The sequence below is a fragment of the Myotis yumanensis genome, unplaced genomic scaffold (assembly GCF_028538775.1).
Source record: "Myotis yumanensis isolate MYYU_CA2020_CCGP unplaced genomic scaffold, mMyoYum1.0.hap1 SCAF_3, whole genome shotgun sequence".
Classification (NCBI taxonomy): domain Eukaryota; kingdom Metazoa; phylum Chordata; class Mammalia; order Chiroptera; family Vespertilionidae; genus Myotis; species Myotis yumanensis.
This window is the reverse complement of record NW_027223754.1, coordinates 168,619,257-168,644,260: the sequence shown is the minus strand read 5'-3', so window position 1 is coordinate 168,644,260 and position 25,004 is coordinate 168,619,257. Positions and strand designations below refer to the sequence as shown.

At 40.5% G+C, this 25,004-nt stretch overlaps 1 protein-coding gene across 3 annotated transcripts in view; it reads left to right on the top strand.

Annotated features, from left to right (window-relative positions):
* Positions 1-25,004, top strand: part of ANO6 (anoctamin 6) — a 187,901-nt gene that overhangs the window by 101,266 nt on the left and 61,631 nt on the right. For all 3 annotated transcript variants that reach the window (XM_070410386.1, XM_070410387.1, XM_070410388.1), the window contains one exon: positions 18,134-18,262. In XM_070410386.1, the coding sequence (XP_070266487.1) occupies positions 18,134-18,262 (129 nt within the window). The remainder of the gene's footprint in view (positions 1-18,133; positions 18,263-25,004) is intronic.

Sequence of the window (25,004 nt, the reverse complement as noted above, 5' to 3'; positions counted from 1 at the left end):
ATGATGAGAGAGAATCATTGATTGGCTGCCTCCTGCAGGCCCCCTACTGGGGATTGAGCCTGCAGCCTGGTCATGTGCCCTTGACTGGAATCAAACCCGGGACTCTTCAGTCCACAGGCCAACGTTCTATCCACTGAGCCAAACAAATACAGAAAAGGCTTGTATTTTACAGACTTGTTAGGCATTGTGGATATTCTTCTTTGATACACATTAAAAGAATGTGGTAGTTTCATAAAGGTTGATTGCAATGTAGAATGTAAAATCATATCAGTGAACTTTTTGTTTATTAAAAACCTATCTTACATTTTGAAACCCAAGCATGATTTTTATCACCATGCATAGGGCACCTGGAAAATGCAGGTTCACTGAGTTAAGTAGCTCTTCTAAATGTTGACCTATTATACAAAATGAAAGAAACTACATTTGTTAGCACATGTCCAATCTCATCAGAAAAGCCATGGAATATTGAGAAGCTATCTGGTTCATTGGTGAATACAGGTTGTCTTAAATTCTAATACTTGCTTGAAAGCTCAAATTTTACCATTAGCAAAAATAGTGTCCGTTGTTTTCCTTGAAATGACAGTTTCATTGTCCACTTCCTGGAAGAATATCTGCCAAATACCCAAGTTTGTATAACTGCATTTTCTGTCAGTCATCTGTCAAGTAAAAGTAGTGTCTGTGTGAAAATTGGCGACTCAAAAATTGTGCAAACATTTTTCCTCAAGACAATCATAGTACTTGATGTGCAGCAGAAGTGCTTTATGGGTATTTTCATTTCTTCACACAGAATGTTACAAAGCCATGTACTCCAGGGTCAAGATTTAATAAAGTGGGCAACTGTTACAGCTTCATCAAGAACATTCTTACATGAATTATTTTTTTTTACTGTATGTGGTGGTGAAGAATACAGTGACGACTCATACAGTTTGGTACCATTGCTGAATTGTGCTAAGGCATTGGCAGTTTTACCCGCCATTGCTCTTGCACCTTCACTGTGGATGTTAACACAATGAGAAAGACAAATAACATCTTACTATTATTATAAAAATGGTTGTGACCTCATGAGTCCCCTGAAAGGGTCTCAGGAATCTCCGGAAGTCCACAGACCCACACATCAATTGGCATAAACAGTAGCACAGTGAGGCAGATGGAAACATGCACCCAGATTGTTAGGAAGGCTTCATGGAAGAAGAATTGAGCTGGACCTTGAGCAATTAAGATTTGGAAAGGTGGGAAGGGGAAGAAAAGGGTTTTCAGGAGAAAGGAATTATGTGAGCAAAGAACTGGAGGTAAGAAGCAACATGACATAGTCAAAGCTCTGATTGGAAAGAATGGTTGGATTGGAGAGTTAAGAATGTTAGTTAATAAAAGATGGGCTATAATTAGATTATGAAAGACGTTGACTTACCCTTTTGAAAAGTTTGCACTTTCTCCAGATGTCACTGGGAGTAGCTGAAGGTGTTTGGATCCTATGACTTGAGCATGTTGGCTTAGGAACACCCATAGCGTGACAGTGTGTAAGGTGAACTGGCAAACAGGAGAAGTGGATGCAAGGAGACCGATTGGGATATTAATTGTAATTTAGGTATTAAGAGTTAAGATCACAGACTAGAATGATGGCAGTAGATGGGAGAGAGTGAAATGTAGACTGACTGCTTCAAAGGTAGAAGAGATAGGAGAACTAAAAACAAAAAAGTCAAAGGTTACCAATTTATTATATTTTATAACCCCAATTTCAGGCCAAGGACAGGCCAAGGAAGTAGATGAAAACGGGGTGTTTCTATATAAGGTCTAACATGAGACTTTTCCCTTCCCCTTCCAAATCAGATGCTTCCCTTTTTTCTGATAACAAGGGTTGTATCATGGAACACATTTCCTTTCTGCCCTGCCACCAGAGGCTTTGCGCCAAATGTCATGTTAAAATCACAACAATTACAATTGTCCCAATGGTTAGTACGTGTTCTTCCTCCTACTTTCTCTGGCTCTGATTTTCTTTCTCTATTTGTAATTCAATAATCTTATTTGTTTTCATTCTGTTTGGTGCCAGATGGCACAAGACCTCTTTTGAAATAGATTGAGGGGATGGGGAGAATATAACATAATGATAATATATTAACCTTTACCATATTTTATTCATTTGTGGAACCGGGCCCTCCCCTTCAGTCACATTCTACTCAGAACCTGAAGAAAGCTAAAAAGCCTCTGATGTCCCAAACCAAAGCACTAAGGCTTAATTTCAAAGAAATTCAACAAATTCAGTTAATTTGGCCGTCCAATTCAAAGTAACAAATAAAAGAGTAGGGGAAGACCTATTAGAAACAGGTAAAATGACAGCAAAAGAAGTGACCCTCATGCTTTGAGTATGACAGAGAAAGAACAAGATGCAGGTTGGATTCCTGATGGTTATAAATTATGTGAATGCACCCGACAAAGCTAGAGAGAGGTCAATAAGGAACAGTTACGTGTTAAAATAGAGACACCAGCAACCATATTTGGGCTTTTACTACGTTTCAGCATCTGTATTATTGCTTTACATGCATCATCTCACTTACTCTTCACTGTAACCCTGCATTTTTTCTAAGGGTCTTATTTTTTATTAATCCATTCAGCCACCCTATGTCATTTGTCCATTTACATGAAAATAATTAGTGATAGGTATGCCATTGCCATTAATTGTTTTCGAATTGTTATGTAGTTCTTCTCTGTTTCTTTCTTATTCTCTTGTATGTTGATAACTTTCTATAGTGTTGTGTTTAGATTCCTGTCTCTTCTTGTATCTCTTGTAGATTTTTATTTTGTGTTACCATGAGCTTCATATATACCAAGCTATGTTTATATCAATTTACTTAAGTTGATGGTTGCATAAGTTCAAGTACATTCCAAATACATTACTACAATTTTACTAATCCCTCCATGTTGGTTCTTTTTTACATCTTGTGTGTGTGTATTCCTTAGTTTATTGTTTTAATTACATGTAATTTTTGTACTTTTGTCTTTTAACCTTTGTACTAACTTTATAGTTGGTTGATCCTCTGCTTTTACTGTTTGACTTTGTCAGTGAGCATCTTTCTTTCTTATATTTCCATTTTTATATTTTTTATTTTTTTTATTTTCTACTTAAAGAAGTCCCCGTGACACTTCTTCTAATACTAGTTTAGTGGTGGTAAATTCCTTTAACTTTTTCTTGTGTGGGAAACTCTTTATCTCTCCTCAATTCTAAATGATAGCCTTGATGGGTAGAGTAGTCTTGGTTGTAGGTCTTTGCATTTCATGACTAAATATTCAGTGCCAATCCTTTCTGTCCTGTGAAGTTCCTGTTGAGAAATCAGCTGACAGTCTTATGGAAGCTCACTTGTATGTAACTAATTGCTTTTTTCTTGTTACTTTTAAAATTCTCTCTTTGTCTTTAACTTTTGGTGTTTTAATTAGGATGTGTCCTGGTGTGTGTCTCTTTGGGTTCATCTTGTTTGGGATCTCTGAGTTTCCTGGGCTTGTATGTCTATTTCCTTCTTCAGGTTAGGGAAGTTTCTTGTCATTATTTCTTTAAATAGGTTTTCAGTCTTTTGCTGTCTTTCTGTTTTTTTGGTACCCAGTGATGTGAATGTTGGTACACTTGATATTGTCCCAAAGGTTTCTTAAACTATCTTGTTTTATTTTTTTAATTCATTTTTTTCCCAAGTGGGTGATTTCTATCTCATCTTTCAGATTGCTTGCTTCATCTAATCTGCTGTTGATTTCCTCTAAAGTAATCTTCATTTTTTGTTTTGTAGTCCTTATTTTTGCCTAGTTTTTTTTTTTTTTTTTTGCTTTTCCCCCTTTTTTAAGGTTCTCACTGAGTTTATTTATTCTTTCTCTCAATTTATTGAACATTCTTATAATCAGTATTTTGAACGCTGTATGTGTTAGATTGTGTGTCTCCATTGCATTCATTTTCTCTTTTTGGAGTCTTCTTCTGTTCTTTTATTTGTGACATGTTTCTTTGTCTTTTTATTTTGGCTGGCTCCTGTGTTTATTTCTATGTATAAGGTCAGAGGTCCTCAAACTTTTTAAACGGGGCCAGTTCACTGTCCCTCAGACATTCCACACATGCACACTGCAGGCCTGGGATGAGTCGGCTGCTAAGCAGGACAGGCAGTGGCAGCAAAAACACCCAGCGGGCCAGATAAACGTTTGGCCTGCGGGCCGTAGTTTGAGGACCCCTGTATTAGGTAGATCTGCTGTGTCTTTAAGTCTTGTCAGAGGGGACTTAATTAGTAGGTGTCCTGTGGGCACAGTCTCCCTGGTCACCTGATCTGGATGCTCCAAGGGTGTCCTTTGTGTGAGTGTGTGTCCTCCTGTTGTAGTTGAGCTTTGATTCCTGTTGGCACATCAGTAGATGAAATTGACCCTCAGACTGACTGGCTGTGACTATAGTGGACAAGCTATTGTGTGTGAGCTGATTCCAGAGAGCAGGCATCTCTTTAGCAGGGCTCTTGTGCCAGCTAAGTCTTCCCTTCAGTTGTGTCATTTGTAGAGCTGTCTAGGTGGTGCTCTGGTGTGTTCTGAAGCTGTCCACCAGGTGTATTGGTTCTATAGCCTCTTAGGAGGGACCTAGGTGCAGGCCAAGGTCAGCTTCTGTTTGTGGCTTGCTTAGAGCCACCTGGTAGGAGCTACAAAATGATCTGCTGCTTGTGCTGTGCTTGTAGGTACTTGATGGAGGCTATGCTGTGAACCAAAGCCAGTTTCCACTAGTGCCAGGCTTGGGACTCTTAGGTGGGCACCACAATGTGATCTGAAGCCAGCCACCACTTGTGTTGGGCTTATGGCCACTTAGTGGAAGCTACATTCCAAGCCAGTACTCACTGCAGCTTATGCCTGGCTTAGAGCCATATGATGAGAGTTTACAGTGCAAGTTGAGACTAGTCACTGATTGTTCCAGACTTGGGGTCACTTAGAAAGATGTACAGGGCACACCAAGGCCAGACACTACTTGTTTGGGATTTGTAGACCTTTGAGAGTTTTTAGAAAGTTTGCAGCGCAAGGCAAGGCAGGCTACTTGTGTAGAAAAGTTGCTGGAAGTGTGAAAGTTGTATGTGGTGGGTTTCAGGGATTCACTATGTTGGGGCAAATGGTGTTAGGTTAATGGAGACCTCCACCTCCATTTGGCAACCACCTGTGTCAGGGCGGCTAGATGTGGGGAGGGCTCAACAAAGGACCATTGGTGCCTGCCTGTGCTTCCTTCCCTGGAGAGAGCTGCTCCAGCCCCTCCTCTCGAGCCCTTGCTCTGAAGCTAATCAATTCAGTTCCTCTCTATATTTCCCTGGTGTTTTTGAAGATGTGGCCCCTGTAAGCTTAGAGCAGGTGACTTTGTGAGTGAGCATGTCCATGTGCATTCCCCTCAAGAGGAATGCCTGGGACTCTAGCAGCCTTCCACCTTTCTTAGATATAATCACTGGTTTTCCCAGACAAATGTTGTGAAGACTCCTTTTCCCGGCACTGGTGCCCCTGGCTGATGAGCCTGATGTGGGGTTATGACCCTAGCTCAGCCGTGGGCAAACTATGGCCCGCGGGCCAGATCCGGCCAGTTTGAAATGAATAAAACTAAAAAAAAAAAAAAAAGACCGTACCCTTTTATGTAATGATGTTTACTTTGAATTTATATTAGTTCACACAAACACTCCATTCATGCTTTTGTTCCGGCCCTCCGGTCCAGTTTTAGAACCCATTGTGGCCCTCGAGTCAAAAAGTTTGCCCACCCCTGCCCTAGCTCCTCAGGGGAAACCTCCATAGCCAAGTTATCCCTCCTGATTCCTAATTATCACATGTGAGTGTGGGACCAGTCCATTCCACTATTCGCCCCTCCTATCAGTCTCCTCCTGGCTTCTTTATATCATTAGTGATAGCACTTTTGTTCAGCTAGTTTTCAGGTAGTTATCAATGATGGTTGTTCTGTAATTTAGTTGTAATTTTGGTGTGGTTGTGGGAGGAGGTGAGCACAGTGTTTACCTCTCCTGCCATCTTGACTGAAAGTCAAAACCCATGTTCTTTATTCTTATTTTGGGCTCCCTTCATTTTTACCTCAATAATAATAATAAGAATAGTGTAATAATAATATCTATGTTTAATATTCCCTCTTTGAGAAATAAAAAAATACTATATACTATATTTGAGAAAAATTTGAGCACAAAAAGCTTACAGTAACCTTTTGAAAATTGGTGTAAAGTTTATCAGAAAACTTATTGCCTTGGAGTACTTCATCTCTTGAAATTTTCTAATAACTGATGGGAGGAGGATTTTTTTAAGGTTTTTTATCTACTAGAGCCCTGGTGCATAAAATTAGTGCACTTGGGGCAGGGGTAGGGGCTCCTTCAGCCCAGCCTGCGCTCTCTTGCAGTCTGGGAGCCCTCGGGGGATGTCTGACTGATGGCTTAGCCGTCAGTTGGACATCTTTAGTGCTGCCACAAAGGTGGGAGAGGCTCCCGCCACCGCTGCTGCGCTCACCAGCCTTGAGCCGGCTTCTGGTTGAGCGGCGCTCCCCCTGTGGGAGTGCCCTGACCACCAGGGGCAGCTCCTGTGTTGAGCATTCGCCCCCTGGTGGTCAGTGCACATCATAGTGACCGGTTGTTCAGCCATTCGCTCGATTTGCATATTAGCCTTTTATTAGAGAGGATAGTCAATTTAAAACATTTTTGTGTCATTGTTTTAAATGAGCCACTTGTTTTTTCTTTATTTTGTTTTGGAAACATATCTGCATCTTCTTTTTCATACCACAAACAATAGTCATTCTTGTAAACTGCATCTTGAGTTAAAGGTATTATATCCTATATAATAAAAGAGAAACATGCAAATTGACCATCCCTCTGCTACACTCAAGCCACACGTACCAGCCAATCAGGAGCGAGTATGCAAATTATCCCAACTAAGGTGGCGGCGGCCACAGAGCTGGAGTGAGCAGGAGGCTTGGGTTGCCCCTGGCGATGGAGGAAGCCAAGTTTCCCACCTGCCCTGGCCAGACCTGGGCTCCGGTCAAGGCTACAAAGTTTCAATTACAGAAGATAAATAAATCTCAGGAAAAAGAAAAAAAGGAGAGGCTGGGAGCTTGGGTCGCCAGGGGGCGTGGCCAGTCTGAAAACGGCCATCAGCCCCTCACCCAGGCTGGCCACACCCCCATGGGGTGAGGATCCCCACTGGGGGACTTGACCAGCCTGCAAACAGTCATCAGCCCCTCACCCAGGCTGGCCAGGCACCCCAGTGGGGACCCCCACTCTGAAGGGGCTGTGGACAGCCTGAAAATGGCCTTCAGCCCCTTACCCAGGCTGGCCAGGCACCCCAGCAGGACCCCCACCCTGATCTGGGACACCCTTCAGGGCAAACCAGCCAGCCCCCACCTGTGCACCAGGCCTCTATTCTATATAATAAAAGGGTAATATGCAAATTGACCCTAACAGCAGAATGACTGGGAATGACTGGTCACTATGACACACACTGACCACCAGGGGGCAGATGCTCAATGCAGGAGCTGCCCCCTGGTGGTCAGTGCACTCCCACAGGGGGAGCTCTGCTCAGCCACAAGCCAGGCTGATGGCTGCCAGCACAGCGGTGGTGGTGGGAGCCTTTCCCGCCTCCTCAGCAGCGCTAAGGATGTCCGACTGAAGCTTAGGCCAGCTCCCTGCTGGCAATTGGACATCCCCCAAGGGCTCCTGGGCTGCCAGAGGGTTGTCTGACTGCCAGCTTAGGCCCAATCCCCTGGGGAGCAGGCCTAAGCCAGCAGGTAGACATCCCCCGAGGGGTCCCAGACTTCGAGAGGGCACAGGCCAGGCTGAGGGACCCCCCCACCCCCTGAGGTGCACAAATTTTTGTGCACCGGGCCTCTAGTTATCTATATAAAACATTAACCAGCTGATAGGAGTTGTCACAATCCTTTGCTTTGCTGGGCACAAGATGCTCTGATTTGTTTTTCTTTCTCTTGCGTTGAATGAGGTTGCAGCCATCAATTCCCAGACAAGTGGTCTGAGAAGATTATAGCAAAGGGATACATGTGACATAACAGTTTGACAAGGGAGTTACAGTTAATGACAGGACTCTTGTGCTGTAAACCCTGAGCAGCTGACACACTAAAAATAACTCAAGGTAGTCCTTAGACTGGCAGTGGAAACCTCCTGTGAAAGATGAAGAGCTTTCTGGGAATGACGGATTGTAATTTTAAGGGATTCTGCAGAAAAAGAATTTTACAGGAACCTGGTAAAGAGCTTAAGTCTTGTTGCCTTACTTACATCTTCAATTGTACCTTATATATCTTCTTCAGCTCAACAGTCTGAGTAGCTGTGGCTTGAAACTCTCTTTTATGTTCATTCTCAGATTATAGTCACCTATGAGATTGGCTCTTCATTCAAAAGCATAAAATTTTAGGGACTACAGCTATGGATTTGGTGAATGGGAAGTACCAGTAAATATTTCTGAGTCATAATCAGTTACTTTTTCAAGAATTGAAATAGATATACAAAGACATTTGAGATGCTATTAAGAGGAATAAGAACATAGGTGGAGTGGAACATGTGGTTTTTAAGTCAAGCTAAATTATTCTTTAAGACTAAAGATCTTAAAGTTGTAGATAGAATATTGTGAAAGTCCTTTAAGTCATGAAGGATCTTATTGTAGCAAAATTATTTTGGTTCTAACCATAATATAAGATTGGGAGCTATTTCTTAAAGGTCCAAAAAATGTAATTTAGAACAACCATCTTGTGTAGGTGGAAAACCTACACATTTTCTTCCTCATCCTGGGTGGTGTGTCTCAGTGGTCCTATACACTGAAGGGTCACAGGTTCGTTTTCCAGTCAAGGCACATACCCAGGTTGCAGGTTCGATCCCTGATTGGAATACATACAAGAGGCAACTGATCGACTTTTCTCTCTCACATTGATGTTTCTCTCTCTCCCTCTCTCCCCTTTTCTCTCTCTAAAATTAATAAAAACATATTGTTGGGTGAGGATTAAAAAACATCAACAACAAAACCCCAGCCCTAGCTGGTCTGAAGGGTCCCGGTTTCGATTCCAGTCAAGGGCACACGTAAGTCGGGTGCAGCTCAATTCCTGGCTCTGGTTGGGAGCACATGCAAGAAGCAACCAGTCAGTGTGTCTCACATACATGTTTCTCTCTATGTGTTTTTCGCCCTCCCTCCCTTCCACTCTCTCTACAAATCAGTGGAGAAATATCCTCAGCTGAAGATTTAACAACAAGAAAAACATTCTTTCCCCAGGAGGTGGTGCAACCTGAAAATGATAATAGGTGAAAAATTGTTTTAGGTAAATGGCTGAATGTTAAATCTATAATGGGATATTAAAGCAAAGCAAGACATTTTGAAACCTTAAGAGGTTAGCCCCTGGAAGATAATCATTCTCACAAATTCCTGTTGTACCACTTGTCTTGTTTTAATATAGCTATCACTTTATCGTTCCTAAGATTTTATTGGGCATATCTTATAGCTTAATCTCACCCACAGTTCTTTCACCAGTGTTACCACTGCCAGATGAGAGCAGTGCAAACAGATGATAGCTTCTTCTAGAAAAGGAAAAGTATGAAAATCACCACTAAAGGCATTTTCACATTTTTTTCTTTTCTTTTTTGACTTTACTTTACTTGTTCCCCTTCCTTTCTGCAGATCATCTTTAAAGAAGGCTAAACTGAGGTTTTAAAATGGTAAAAAGCCTGTGGGGAAATAGGAAAGCCAAAAAAGTTTGAAATGATGCTCATTGAAAATCCCGGTCCCAACTCTTAACTGTGGGCTTAAGGAGAAGGTTCAGAGTCCCACTTCTATGAGAAGGCTCCAAAGTAAGCATATGACCTACCCTGCTTCCTTAGCTCCTTTTCAGCAAGTTTTATTTTAACAGCCATGTCAAAGTTCTATATTCGTATTTCCTATGGCCCAGTTCAGAAATTTTAAGAATATAATATTTAAAATCATATGAGAACTCCACTTGATCAAACTACTGCTTCCTTGGCATGGGCCAGAGGGAAATATTTCACAGTGATCACTCGACATCTGAAATGCAGTGCCCTAATAACAGAACTCTAAAGTTTATGTTAACACAGGCAAAGAGAAATAAAGGCAAAATGCGTATACCAAACGAGGAAGCCATGGGCTGCGAACATTCCCTCGTGTGTGAACAGAAAAGGAAAAAGAAGCAGCAGCAGCATTTTTATGGGCAATCGAATTATATTTATGTGAACTACATTTACCCCTGATGAGAAATGACTAAAAATAACAAGTTCAGCTATTTGAGGACTGGTTATAGCCATTTCCCAATATAGAATAGCAAGACTATTTTTAAAGAATTTGTTACATCAGTTTTTAATTTGTAACAGGAGTCACGTGCACACCAAATAAATAGTAGGTTCTAAATCTAAAGAAATACCTGAGTCAAAAGATATAACTGACATTTGATAGTTCCACAGGCCACGTACACTATATTGGGAAGTGCATGCAGGGAGGTGGGGGAAGGGTGGGGACCTTGTAACACCAGCATGGCGCATTCCAGTTAAAACTCAACATTGCTGAAGCCAGGACTGCTGTCAGTGCCCTAGACTGTTTCTCACTTTTTCTTTGGAGATTTACTTGGTATTTTTATGGGTCTCTTTTATATTACCATTTAATCATTTGCCTATATGGTTTTTGGGATCTCAAGAGAATTTACTGGAAAGTGATTGCATAATAAGATAGTTCAGTTAAGTCAAGAATCGTAATAGGCACTTCACAAAAGCAGTGATTTAGTTGGGCAGTCTCCATAAAACTGTTATCGTTCTCTGGTTAAAAAATGCAAATGTAAAAATTGACCATCCTGGGAAGAGTGAAAAGAATTGCTATCTAGTGATGGTGGGTGAAGACACGTTTATCCTCTGCTGGTGGAAGTGTCCATTTTTAAAAATAGTATTTTGAATGACAGTTTAGCAACCTACATATCAAGTTTCTAAGAAGGCCATGCTAGTTAAAATCTGCCTCTAGAATTCAGCCTAAGGGAATTGTAATTGAACATGTGCACAGATACATATGCACAAAGATGCTCATTGCAGCAGTGTTGACAGAAGCAACAAATTGGAAGCAACTTATGCATTCATCAGTGAAGGCACTGTTTAACTAAATTATATTGCAGCTATTAAACGTGATGCAGAGCTTAATATAAAGCTAGAAAATCTCTATGATGGATGTATATGAAACTATAATATGTATTGTATGGTACCATTTGGTTAATGTGTGTGTACATGCGTGCGTGCGTGCGTGTGTGTGTGTGTGTGTGTGTGAGAGAGAGAAACCCTAAAAAGATGTACTCAGAAATAAGTTCTGCTCATCTCTGGGAAATGGGATTACATATGACTTCTATTATTTTTTTATACTTTTCTCTATCTTCAGAATTTTTTTTAAAATATATTTTATTGATTTTTTACAGAGAAGAAGGGAGAGGGATAGAGAGTTAGAAACATCGATGAGAGAGATCAATCAGTTGCCTCCTGCACGCCCCCCACTGGGGATGTGCCCGCAACCAGGGTACATGCCCTTGACCGGAATCGAACCCTTGAGTCCGCAGGCTGACGCTCTATCCACTGAGCCAAACCAGTTCGGCCATCTTCAGAATTTTTTGTGTTGCATATATATTACTTTTATTGTCAGGCGGGAAAAAGCTATTTTTATTCTGAGACAAAAGTAAGCCAGGCTCCTACTACATGCAAAGTGTCAGCAGAGAACTCAGGGTGGCTATTGACTTTCAGAATATAGTAGTGTGGTTAATGCACCCTCCTCGAATGAGCCCTTTCCCACCACACTTCCATTCCGGCAACACTGTCCTGGATGCCTGGGTCCCTTTAAAAGTATGCTCACTCATCCCCTGCAGCATGTCATTTACTGGGCTGACTTCCCATGTGGCGCCCCTGTGTGTCCGTGAACCTCTCCTTATCCCTAATATCTAACTTATTTTTCTCCCCCGCTACACTTCTCACAGTATTAGTCTTTCCCCCCTTCAGTGTTCAGTTTTTTGTACCTCCAGTTCTTGGTTGTTTTCTTTGCACTTTGCATTTTCTCACTATCGGGTGTTCTTACAGGCAGGGGAGGTGATGTACCAGTGACCGCCAACCTTTCGGACCTCACGGACCACCAGTGGTCCACGGACCACCAGTTGGCGACCGCTGCTCCAAAGGTTTCCTTAAACCAGCGGCCGCCAACCTTTCAGACCTCACGGACCACCGGTTGGTGACCGCTGCTCTAAACATAAGCAATAAAATTCGACCTATTGTCTCTTGTATTTTCAGAAATCTTGCACAATTGTGTAAAGTGGAAAAAAGTTCCACTGTTATGCCTTGAATCTGCCTGAACTTTGCTGCAGTCAGGGAAAACATTTCAGAATATATCTCTCATTCAAAACTGCGTGACATGTACATATAAGACTATATGTAGTATGTTCCATATTGTGTGAGAGCTAAATATTTACATAAAGGCTTTTGCCTAAAGCTTGCTATATGCATGGGTTCAGGATTTAAAAGAAATTGAAGATCCTCTATTTTCACTGTCGTCCTCTGCTCTGATTTAAGTTTGTTTTTCTTTCTGTTGTGTATTTCTTGGAATTAATTATTTTGTTTTGCTAGTCTTAGAGACGGCAGAGAGCCACATGTTTTTTCCACATTCACCTATCAGTTGCTCTTTAATTGTGTTTTAATATTGTTTTCCATAGCGTAATTCCTTAACTGTTATTGTTAGCCAATAAACCTTCCTTGCATCCTGCTCTGTGTAGAGGTCAAGACCATTAGCCCAAATAGTCTTGGAATGCTCTCTAGTCTCATAGTCAGTGAATAGTTTATTTGGAAATTCTAGAGATACAATCAGATAATATCACTTGCTGCCCAAGGCATATCTCCAACACCCTTACACAGAAACGAGAATTTGAGCCAAGATCCCAGTCTGACTACTTTTTATCCAGATCTGGGACAAACATCAGCATTTTAAACACTAGGAGTAGAGGCCTGTGTTGTGAAATGGGACTCCAATCTTGATTTGCAGGATTAGATGAGACACTTGAGAAGTGTTGGGCAGAGGTTAAGCAGCGGGTTATTTCATGGACCCGCCAGGTGCTGACGATGCCTGGGATTTCAGGGCTGCTCACCTGTAACCAACCTCCCTGAGCACCGAGATGAAGGCCACTCAGGCAGGTTCCCCCAGGTTCTCTCTTACTCGGGCCCTTCTCTCTCTGCCCAGGAAGCATGCATGTGACCTTTCATTTTTTGAAGAATACCATCCTGTCCAAGGGGAAGTTCAATGCCATATTTCATTCAGAGACTGCCTATGAGAAGTTTTCCTACCAAGTAATTTCTGGAAAATATTTAACTTTGGACTTGTTTGTCCTCTGGGACAGCGATTTTCAACTGTTGTGCCATAAGAATTTTTAAAACATGCAATACCTGACTGTTTAGTCAGGGGCACTGACCTCTTTTACTTAGATTGTCCAATTAAAAAATGACAACAGCCAACACAACAATAGCTATCCAATGTGAATGAATCATTATTGTATGCCCATATTTTTTGTAAGATAGGCAAAATATGTATTATTTGGTATGGAGCAGAATTTTAGTAATTGGTTTATGTCATCCATGAGATGAAAAAAAAAGTTGAAAATCGCTGCTCTAGGACATCCTTTCTCCACCACTTGTCCTACATTACGGAGGTCTCAACCACTCCAGGGACAGGACTGGTACCACACATGCTTCCTGGCCAGTTACAGAACAGAAAGTTCATCCACCCAACGCTAGCACAGCCAAACACGGGACGCTGAGAACTGCAGTGGGGAAATATTGCCAATTTTATTATAAATGGCTCCACCCAGGAGAACGGGAGGCTACTGCTCAAAATCCCGAACTCCCTGATGGTGTGTAGGTTTCAGATTATGTAGGGCAAAATCAGGAGACATCGGGGGGTTAGGGTTAGGGTTGCTCTGGGAGCTGATTGGTCAGAGGCGAGTTAAGGGTGATGAATAATGTCTTCAGGTCTTGAGGACAGCTCTGGGGTCTGTTCCAGGGTTCCTCTGTCTGGTTTTATGGGAAAGTAGCCAGGAGCTCATTCCACCTTAGGGCTCAGGAACTAAAACATGGGTAGGTCAAGATGTTATTTTTAGCCTGCCAAAGGAGGAAGAAAGAGAAAGGGGGTGGGGGGAGGTAAGGAGGAGAGATTATTTCTAGAGCTAGAATTTAAAGCCAAATTTAATCAAAGTCGTAGGACCCTTGGTTTTACCAATAGCAAAAAAATAAATAAATCATTTTTTTCATGTTCTCAAAGTCATAACTCTAGCTTGAAAGCACTGGGCAGAGTCATTTTACTGCTCGCATTTTTTATCCTGATTTGGTTAAGGAGGATCCTGCCCTTTTCCCCTCTTTTGTTGAAGTAGCTGCCCACAAATAAAAGGAGAGAAGCCAGCTGAGAGGAGGAAGGCCTGGAAAACATGACTTGCGTAAATCGCATGTGACCTCCTTCCCAGTCTCTAAGCCCTCATTTCTCAGGTCTCCCCTGGCTCAGACCAGGCGCCTCCTCTTCATCCCCCGTGTGAAATGAAATGTCTCTGCCAACACGAGGGGCAGAAGTGGACAGGTCATGGTTCTGCAGTGGTTGGCAGCATTGCTCTGCTTCATTGCATATATCAACAGGTGAACATAGGTAGGCCTTTTAACCAACCACTGTGGCCTTTAACTGTTAGTACAGTGTTAGGTCAGGTCACTACGAATGGGTAAATGAATACTAGGTTAGTGGGATGTTCTCTCCTTAGTACCAGAGAGGGCAATGGGTGTGAATAGACGTAGGGTTTTATAGACCCCAAACTGAAATTAGAAATTTGCTTGATGTTTTTTCCAGTAAGAAAGAAGTATTAACAGATAGTGATTCTGTTTACTTCCTTGGCACTGAAAACATTTGTCTGAGACCCTCAGGGTGATGTTTAGTAAGTCACCCAGATGAGTATAAGGATGGATAAATTTTTTAGATGGAAAATCAGTAACCATAGGTAAGCTCTGATCTGGAAAGTGATTTTACCTGATAAATGTTAAGCCTTCTCATCAAGTTTTTTTTTTTAATTTTTTCTTTTTAATTTAAGCTGCTGACCAGGAAGAGTTGTGTTTCAAGGGTTTTTGTATTTCATCTTGGTGCCATTTGACCTGGTAGAAAAGACTCAAGATAAAATTTTTAGTAGTTCTAGGAGAAGGCATGGAGACCAGGACATGAATAATCAGTCAGTCATTTAAAGAAGATTCTCTGTATTTACCCTGAGAAATTATCAAAATTTCACTTGATATAAAGCAAAAGCTTAGGAGAAGAATTTTTTTTCCAGTTTTCTTTCATTTCTGTCTGGTTCGGGGAGTTAGGCCTGTAGTAGAACGTATCACTGAAAAATCCAGCTTTTTTTTTTTTTTAACTTTTGTTCATAAATCAGCCTTCTTTATTTAGTTCAGTTCCCTTGTTTATTACATATTTGTTCCAGCCCAGCATTTAGTTTCTCTCTTCTTCCCAGTTGCCTAGTAGAATGTCTTCTGCCAAGAGATGAGAAACCTGGATTTCACAGCCATAGAAAGTTGGCACCTTTTCCCTGGCACCGCATTCTAATAACACCGTATCAGAGTTTGACCTAGTTATTTCTCACAGGCGGCTACTGCCAAGTCCATTGGGGTTTCCTTCCAAAGAGATGGCATGGTCTTCTGTCGCATAAGAGAGACCTGTGTGCAGACCAGATTGCCTGGGAGCGAGCTGCCAACCTGTGCAGCCAACGGCCAGCCAGGAAAGAGTGCCTGGAGTCGTGTGCGAATGTGGTTCTCATTCCAGACCTGATTCTTCAGAACGTAACTTCATTGAGCTCCTGCTGGACACCACCAACCGCAACATAATGTGGGCAGTAGAGAGCAAGCTGCTTTTGTACACTTTACCGACGCTTGCAATGATGATCGGGTCTTTGTGACTCTATTCCACCCTGTCTCACCTACTGTTTTCCTTTCTGAGAACTCCCCTCCCCCTACTTAACATTTTTCTTCTAGCAGCTGCCCTGGTTGTCACCAATGGTAGCATCTTCATTGAAAGGAAGAGAAATCAAAGTGGCTTCAAGGACTCTGTAGCTGAAATGAAAAATACAGGGCTTAGCACTTTTGTATAGCTTTAAATACTCTAAAACAGTGGTTCTCAACCTTCCTAATGCCGCGACCCTTTAATACAGTTCCTCAGGTTGTGGTGACCCCCAACCATAAAATTATTTTCGTTGCTACTTCATAACTGTAATTTTGCTACTGTTATGAATCGTAATGTAGATCTCTGATATGCAGGATGTATTTTCATTGTTACAAATTGAACATAATTAAGGCATAGTGATTAATCACAAATATGTAATTATATATGTGTTTTCCGATGGTCTTAGGCGACCCCTGTGAAAGGGTCGTTCGACCCCCAAAGGGGTCGCGACCCACAGGTTGAGAACCACTGCTCTAAAAGAACACTTACTGGTTTTAAATCGGTGAAATTGCAAATAAAAGAATTGGATAGTGGCCTGAGGCATTGATGTGCCTCTTCAGTGCCTTAGCTAGGGGAGATCTCAAGGCACAACCACTGTTTGAGGTTAGAGTCCCTGGTTGAATGAGGCTGAGATGTAGGTGCTTGGAGCTAGGTTACAGCAGCAGCAGCAGCAGCAGCAGCAGCAGCAGCAGCAGCAGCAGCAGCTGGCGGGCGGGCGTTGCGCGGGTGAATGACCTGTTAAATGGGAGGAGCTTCGAATATTAATAAACCTTCACAGGCTCCCTGGTGGAAAGAGGAAAGGAATCACAAGCACCAGGTTGGGTATGTTTAGCAAAAATATACATCTCAAAGGTGTGAAGAAAAGCAGGAAGTGGTGATAAAATTAGGTGATTTTTGTACTAATTGATGGTGAGTGCAGAGGAGAATTAGTCACATTTAATGATTAAGTAGTTCTACCAAATGACTGCAAAATGCAGTCTCCCCAGGAGTTTTGAATTAAAAAAAACAACTGAAAAATTAAAAAAATATTACTTAGTTAAAAAGCAGTCTGATTCTTAACAACAGAACTAATGTAAGCATCCTGACCAGTTGTGTGAGAACACAAATTCAAGGCTTTTAAAACAATTCTATTCAAGTCCATATGTTGTAGAGATTGTTTTCAATTGTATTAGGTCTGTGTTTTGCCATTATTTGTTTGTTTGTTTTTAACCCATAGGCTTTTAAGATCTAAATTAAAAAGCTCATTTATTTTGTTGCTGTTGCTGGTTTGGCTTGGTTTGGTTGTTTATTTTGTTTTTCCCTAGGAGTGAGAGGGTATCTTTTGTGGACTTGGGAACAAATAATCAAAGACCACACAGTAGCTTTTGTGTATATTGAAGCATCTTCTGATATTCATTTAAGGTTATAAAATGATACCTTCTATAAAGTGGTAAGGTCAAGAGAGGTCAGGAAAAATGATGGAAGAGTTGGAAAATAAGACATAGGAAGGAGGAGATTTTTATCAACAGTGCTTTGTCTTAGATTTTTCTTCTTGTTAAAAAAACTTCTGTCCTTTGGTTAAGCATCTCTGGCTACTGTATTCATTTCCAAACTTGCTACTCATTTTGCTGTTTGAGGCAGGAACAATTCTGGGATGTATGTGTTACATACACAAAACTGATATTCTTTCATGCACTTGTAGAATAATGTTAAACTGCTCAATTTATTCTTTTTTTAAAAAAATATATTTATTGATTTTTTACAGAGAGGAAGGGAGAGAGAGAGAGAGAGTTAGAAACATCAATGAGAGAGAAACATCGATCAGCTGCCTCCTGCACATCTCCCACGGGGGATGTGCCCGCAACCAAGGTACATGCCCTTGACCGGAATCGAACCTGGGACCTTTCAGTCTGCAGGCCGACGCTCTATCCACTGAGCCAAACCGGTCATGGCTAAACTGCTCAATTTAAGGACTTAACTATTACCAACAAAAAAGTATGCTTGCGAAAATCATGGTGACCATGATCTTTGTCAAGTAACTAATAATGGATGTATTTCTCTTGCTCTATAAACATGTTGATGTGCCCATTAAAGCTGGGCAATAAACATTTTTTTTCAAATATGTATATTAAAGTTTGTTTTACATTCTACACAGGAAGAATTTAATGGGAAACCCAACTCACTCTATTTTAATGACGGCCAGCGAAGAATCGACTTTGTTCTAGTGTATGAAGATGAAAGTAGAAAAGAGAACAATAAAAAGGGTGCAAATGAAAAACAAAGGGTAAGTTTTTTATGCTCCTTTCCTTTCTTTTTACGCCTTATAATATTGTGAACTGACAAAGTGCTATTTTTATGTAAGCAATAAAGTGAAACTGGTGTTTGAAATATCATACACCATCCTTACCTTCGTATTTTCTCTGCCCACCGTTCCCTCAGGGCATGTTAACAAATGGTTTATTTTTAATTTGAAATAGAAACTTCGCAGGCTCTTAACCTCAGTTGGCTTCACAACTGAAGGCAGACTTTCTTCCAAGGAATTGTATTTTCTATCTGTAGAAGAGATGTGTATTAAAAGCACACTCGGCTGTTTGCGCATGGGTGTGGAAAGAAGCTAATGGGTAATAATGACACCAAGTATAATAGTGATTAGCATTCGGTGTGTGCTCTCTCACGAATATATGCCTTTTGCATGTATTTTCTTATTTAATTCTTATAACAACCTGTAAAGGGCATTCTGTTATCATAAGCATCCTAGATGAAAGAGTTGACCCTTAGAGAGGTTCAATGATTGCCCAAAGTCACGGGCTCTAGTACAGGAAATAGTGGAGCCAAGGTTCAAACTCTTGTCTTGAATCTGGAACTCACCCATTTTCTGTTGCCTCCCGTCCTTCCCTTTCATCCACTGCCAGTCAAGCTGCTCCTTCCTCCTTCCCTTTGCTTCAGGTCTGTCAGGTGACAGGCCATCTCTGTGTTGAGATAGGAGACCACTGAGTGGGCTGCGGTTGTAACACCTGCCTGGATCTTCTTTACCTGAACCCAAACTGTATCAGACCAAAGCCAGACATAAAAGAGAGAATACATGTTAGTGTACTTATACCCTCTTTTGAAATCACTCCCTCATTCTTCATTTGTTTTTGTTTTTCCTCGAATCTGTGCTATCACACATACGACTTTAATTGTCCTTGTCCAGACTTTCTCTGTGAAATACATCATTCTTAAATCTACTTATGTCTGCCCTTCCTTCAAACCAAGTGATGAAAACTACTTAAAATGAAGCAATCAGTCCTGTTTTATTTTGGATTTTTGTTTGTTTGTTTTGGAGGTTTCTACTCGCCTGGTGTCACAGGATCAGTTCTAGGCTTTGGAACCTGACATTCACATTCTAATTCTGCCACAACAGTATTGCAGTAATGCTAGTTGATGTCACACACTAGCCCGATATGACAGTGGCTTAACAAAATAAAAGTTTACTTATTGCTCGTTTTATTTTATTTTTAATCAATTTTATTGATTTCAGTGAGGAAGGGAGAGGGAGAAAGAGTGAAAAACATCAATGATGAGAAAATCATTGATTGGCTGCCTCCTGCACGCCCCCCACTAGGGACTGAGCCCGCAACCTGGGCAAGTACCCTGACCGGGAATCAAACTGTGATCTCCTGGTTCCTAGGTCAGTGCTCAACCACTGAGGCACGCCGACCAGGCTATTGCTCGTTTTAAATTAAATGTGGCATCCCTATTTGGCACCGTGGTTTGGGGTCACAGGCAGGGCTTTCTTCCCTGCAGTCGGTCAGGAACCCGGGCAGACACAGAGGCTCTGCCGTGTTCAGGCAGTTTCTCTCATCATCGTGGGCATCAGCATCCTACAAGTGGTAGATTGGGTAAGAGAGAGGATGGAGACAGTACCCTCGCTTCTTTGCCTCTTTGGCCTGGAAGTGGCCACATCAGTTGTGTTCACAGTCTATTGATCAGGATTCAGGGAGGTGGAAGGTGTAGCTTCTGGCTGGACAGCCATTTCTCAGTAGGAAGGTCACACTGTGGGAGGGCAGCAGGCGTTTTCGTGGATAGCGAGCTTGTCTTTGCCAAGACTACCAACTGGCTGTGTGAATCAGTGATTTTCCTTATCAGTATCCTATTTTATTATTTTTGAGATGCCTGTTATTTTTTACATTTTGATAACTCTGATATCAGGGCACATCTTATAAATGGTGTGTCATAATTTCATTGGCTGAATTTTCTCTTATTGGTACATAGAATATTGGCTCCCCATACAACGACTGCCATCTGAGATTCAGGAAAATGGGATTCTGAATACATAATCCAGAGGATTATGGTTAAAAAGCATTTAAAAATAAAATAAAATAGTGTATAGAGATATCATATACATTTTCAGCACATATTAGGTCATAGATGTTAATTCCTGTCCCTTCCCTTTTATTTGTTTTTTTTTATATATTTTTTTTCAATTACAGTTGACATTCAATATCCTTTTATATTAGTTTCAGGTGTACAGCATAGTGGTTAGACAGTCATATATTTGACAAAGTGTTCCCCCCAATATTCTCAGTACCCACCTGGCACCATACACAGTTATTACAATATTACTGACTATATTTCTTATGCTGTACTTTACATCCTGGTGACTGTTTTGTAACTACCAATCTGTACTTCTCAATCCCTTCTCCTTTTTTCTATTTGGGGTTTTCTTAAAACAGTGCATTACTATGAAAGGCATGACTCTCCTTCTGTTACTGCATAATTTTAAAACTAGAGTTAAAGAGCTTAGAGTACTTTATCATGTTCCTGTGGACACAAGGGTATCTTCTGTGTAGTTGTAGTCACTGTCATCAAATATTCATTAAGCATCCACATGCCAGTGGGGCTGGGTTGATTACCACAGAAAGTGAGTTAAACAAATCTAATCCATTAAAGCAGGAAGGAAGCAGTTCTGGTTTTAGACAAGAGCGTCACTGCCGTGGAGAAGGAGCCCAGAGCTGCTTACATTATTAACAAGTTCTGCATTTGCTTTACACGGAAACATAGGTCTCAGGGAAGCTCTCATAAATCAGGAGAAAAGAAATTATCATGAATTTTGGCAATCCCTGAACTCATGGATTGATATACTGTGATGCTGGTTTTTATAAGCCGTTCTTCGAAGTGTTTTGAGTTTCTATTTGTGCACATTACTTAATTTTAGACTCCACCAGAATGCAAAGCTCAGCTTTGGAGGCACATTTTTATTAATTTGAAAAACATCTGCAAGTTCTGACATACACCCTGTCTAGTCTTTTTTTTTTTTTTTTTTTTTTTTTTTTAATTTTTTTTTTTAAAATATATTTTATTGATTTTTCACAGAGAGGAAGGGAGAGAGATAGAGAGTTAGAAACATCGATGAGAGAGAAACATCGACCAGCTGCCTCCTGCACATCTCCTACTGGGGATGTGCCTGCAACCCAGGTACATGCCCTTGACCGGAATCGAACCTGGGACCTTTCAGTCCGCAGGCCGACGCTCTATCCACTGAGCCAAACCGGTTTCGGCAACCCTGTCTAGTCTTATTCAAGATTTAAGACAACACCAAGGAAAAGCATTTTCACAATCCTGTTTTCTTTGAGAAAGAAAAAGAAGTCTAAATCATACTGATTTCCTGAAGCAACGCCAGGTTGACTTTGCCAGGGGCTCATCTAAAGAGTACTTACTATTATATACTTTTTTAGAGATGATGGAGAACGTTAGACATAATAAGGCCACAAATGTAAAAAACGCAGAGGAGTAAAAGGCTGCACTTCCCATGGGCAAAAAAATTATTTTTCTATCCAAACCTCCAAATAGCATGTAACTTTGTCCCCTAATATTAGTGAAAACACTCGAGATACCTCACACCTTCCCTTTAAAAGCATAAACTGTTTACATTGAGATTTTGCAAGGGGGTGATTATAAGTAGTTTCGGTAATAAATGCTCATTTAGACAGTACTTTTCTCCTCGCAGAATCAGTTTGAATTTTCTTTTTTACAGTAAGTAACAGGAACATCAAACTCAAAATGGCTTAAATACTAACAGGAAATAATAATTTTCTCATGTAAGAAGTAGCCTGAAGATAAGACCATTTCTGGTTTAGATAATTTATTGGCTTAACGAGGTCATCAGGAATCAATGCTTCTGAATCATTCCATGCTTCTGCCTTGCCATCCTCAAAGTGTTGGCTGCTCTTAAACTAGCTGCACTTTGTTCTCAGATGGCTGCTGCAATTCCAGACATCCAGGGGCAAACACGGGGACTGCCTTTCTCGTGGCCCATTTTTAAGGGGAAGAAAGGCGCCCTTACAGGACCCTAAGCAGACTTCCTTTTACAGTTTGTTGCCTATCGCAAATCTGTTCCAAACCAACTACTGGCAAGATGAGTGGAATTACCATCATTAGCATAGACTAAGCAAGACACGTCTTTCATCTCTTGAATCACCTAATATCTGAAAAAACACTAGACTTTTCTTACTAATGAAGAAGGGGAGAATGGCGTGTTCAGTAGACAGCAGCAATGTCTGGCACAGTAAATGATTAAATATGTCTAAGCATGTTTATACTGTGAAGAACAAAAATGTTTTAAATAAAACAAATTTTGCCAAAACCGGTTTGGCTCAGTGGATAGAGCGTCGGCCTGCGGACTGAAAGGTCCTGGGTTCGATTCCGGTCAAGGGCATGTACCTGGGTTGCGGGCACATCCCCAGTAGGGGATGTGCAGGAGGCAGCTGATCGATGTTCCTCTCTCATCGATGTTTCTAACTCTCTATCTCTCTCCCTTCCTCTCTGTAAAAAATCAATAAAATATATTATAAATAAATAAATAAAACAAATTTCCATGCACTTTTCCTACTCTTCCTGACTTTTGTCAGTAATGCTTCTTTCTTCCATTTCATTTTTCTAGAACTAACAAGTGGAGGAATTGATCCATTTTTAATTTCATTTTGTCTGACACTTGGCCTCCCTTTAAGCAGTAGTGTTTATGACCAAGTATTAGTGTAATTCAAATGATGGTAAAGAGGGTGGAGTGGTCTAGGTAGCACAAAAACAGCACAAGCAATCCTGAATATATGTTCTATGTATTATGTTTTTTATCAGCAGAATACATTCCTAAAATTTGAAATTTTATTTCTTTAAAGTTGATGAAGACTTTATATATGGAAGTAAAAATTTGTATTTCATATCTGACCTTAAAAATTCTTTTGTGGCCGAAACCGGTTTGGCTCAGTGGATAGAGCGTCGGCCTGGGGACTGAAAGGTCCCAGGTTCGATTCCGGTCAAGGGCATGTACCTGGGTTGCGGGCACATCCCCAGTAGGAGATGTGCAAGAGGCAGCTGGTCGATGTTTCTCTCTCATCGATGTTTCTAGCTCTCTATCTCTCTCCCTTCCTCTCTGTAAAAAATCAATAAAATATATATTTAAAAAAAAAATTCTTTTGTGTAAGGCAGATGGATCTGTCCATTGGAGACCACAGAAAAAGAGATTTTTGAAAACTGAGTGATTAATCTAAATTATACCTAAACTTTCAAATAATATGAGACAACTAATTGGTTATAGATTCTGTGCGTTTTTGAAACTGTTATACATAGTTTTAGATGAGTTATGAGGCTGGAATGGTTTCCCTAGAAGCTGGATGAGATCTCTTTGGATGTTTCAAAGTTCATCATAACATTTTAGTATGGTGAAAACAGCACATCACTCGATTTATTGCAGTCTTACATTCTTTAGAAAAGTTTTATCACAGTGTCCATGAAGATCTTGTACATTTTTATTAACTATTATTATTTTAAATTTTTGTTGCTCTTGTCAGAAGGATTTTAAATGGTAGTTTGTGATGTACTATTGTGTGTTAAAAATTGATGGTAAGTTCTATCGAGGGACCTTGGTAATAAACACTTTAGTTGTAGTAGTTTCTAATACTTGTGTTAGGTTTCCTCAGAACACCATATTGTCTAAAAATGACAGTTTTGCTCTATGATTGCCATCTTTATATTTCTTTTTCTTTTCCAAGTGCAATGGCTAAGGCACAGAACCAGTAACACATAGTGACCACAGTTGTGTTGTTCCTGATTTCAATGGAAATGTTTCAACAATTTCACCATTAAATATCACACTTGCTATAAATTAGGGGTATTTTTCTTTTAAAAAGTTAAAAGAGTTCCCTTTTAGTTCTAGATTGCTAAGAGTTTTTATAATTGTGTTTTAAATTTTATCAAATGCTTTTTAATTTTTTTGTATCTTGAAGTGATCATATGGCTTAATTTCTCATTAAGTTTTATGTGCATTAAATGTATGGTTATTTGAAGCTAATAAGATGTTAATTCAAAATCATTTGTTATTGGCCACAACATGCAGTGTATAATTTTTATAGTTTATTAGCTCCCTACTTATACCAATACTGTTAACATAGTTTACTTACATATAATTCATTAAAAATTATTTGAGGTCAGTCACAGAATATATCAGTCACAAGAATATGCCCAGATGGTGTGGCTCAGTGGTTGAGCATTGACTTAGGAACCAGGAGGTCATGGTTCAATTCCCAGTTAGGGCACATGCCACACCAGCTTGATCCCCATTGGGGAGCATGCAGGCAGCTAATCAATGATTCTCTCTCATCATTGATATTTCTATCTTTCCCTCTCTCTTTTCTCTCTCTAAAAAATCAATAAAAATGTATTTTTTAAATAAAGAAGAAGAGATGAAGGCAACCAGTGTTGGGAGGTTTTACCTTCACAGGTAACTTTGGGTAGATGTTCTCTCTTTTGTTTTAGGAAGCGAAATCAGATCTAGTTTCAACTCCTTAACATTTTAGACTAAGGCAGAGACCTCTTCTTTATATTTTTATCTCCTTCATTCACACCCTACTTGCTTTTAAACTAAGATTGTAGGTTAAAAAGAATAAATTAAATTAGTGTCAGCTGTGTCAAATTACAGCTACAACATGTGTTGCTGGTATAAGCACATTTGGTTTATTTTTTAGTACTCAGCACATGAGCAGTGAATC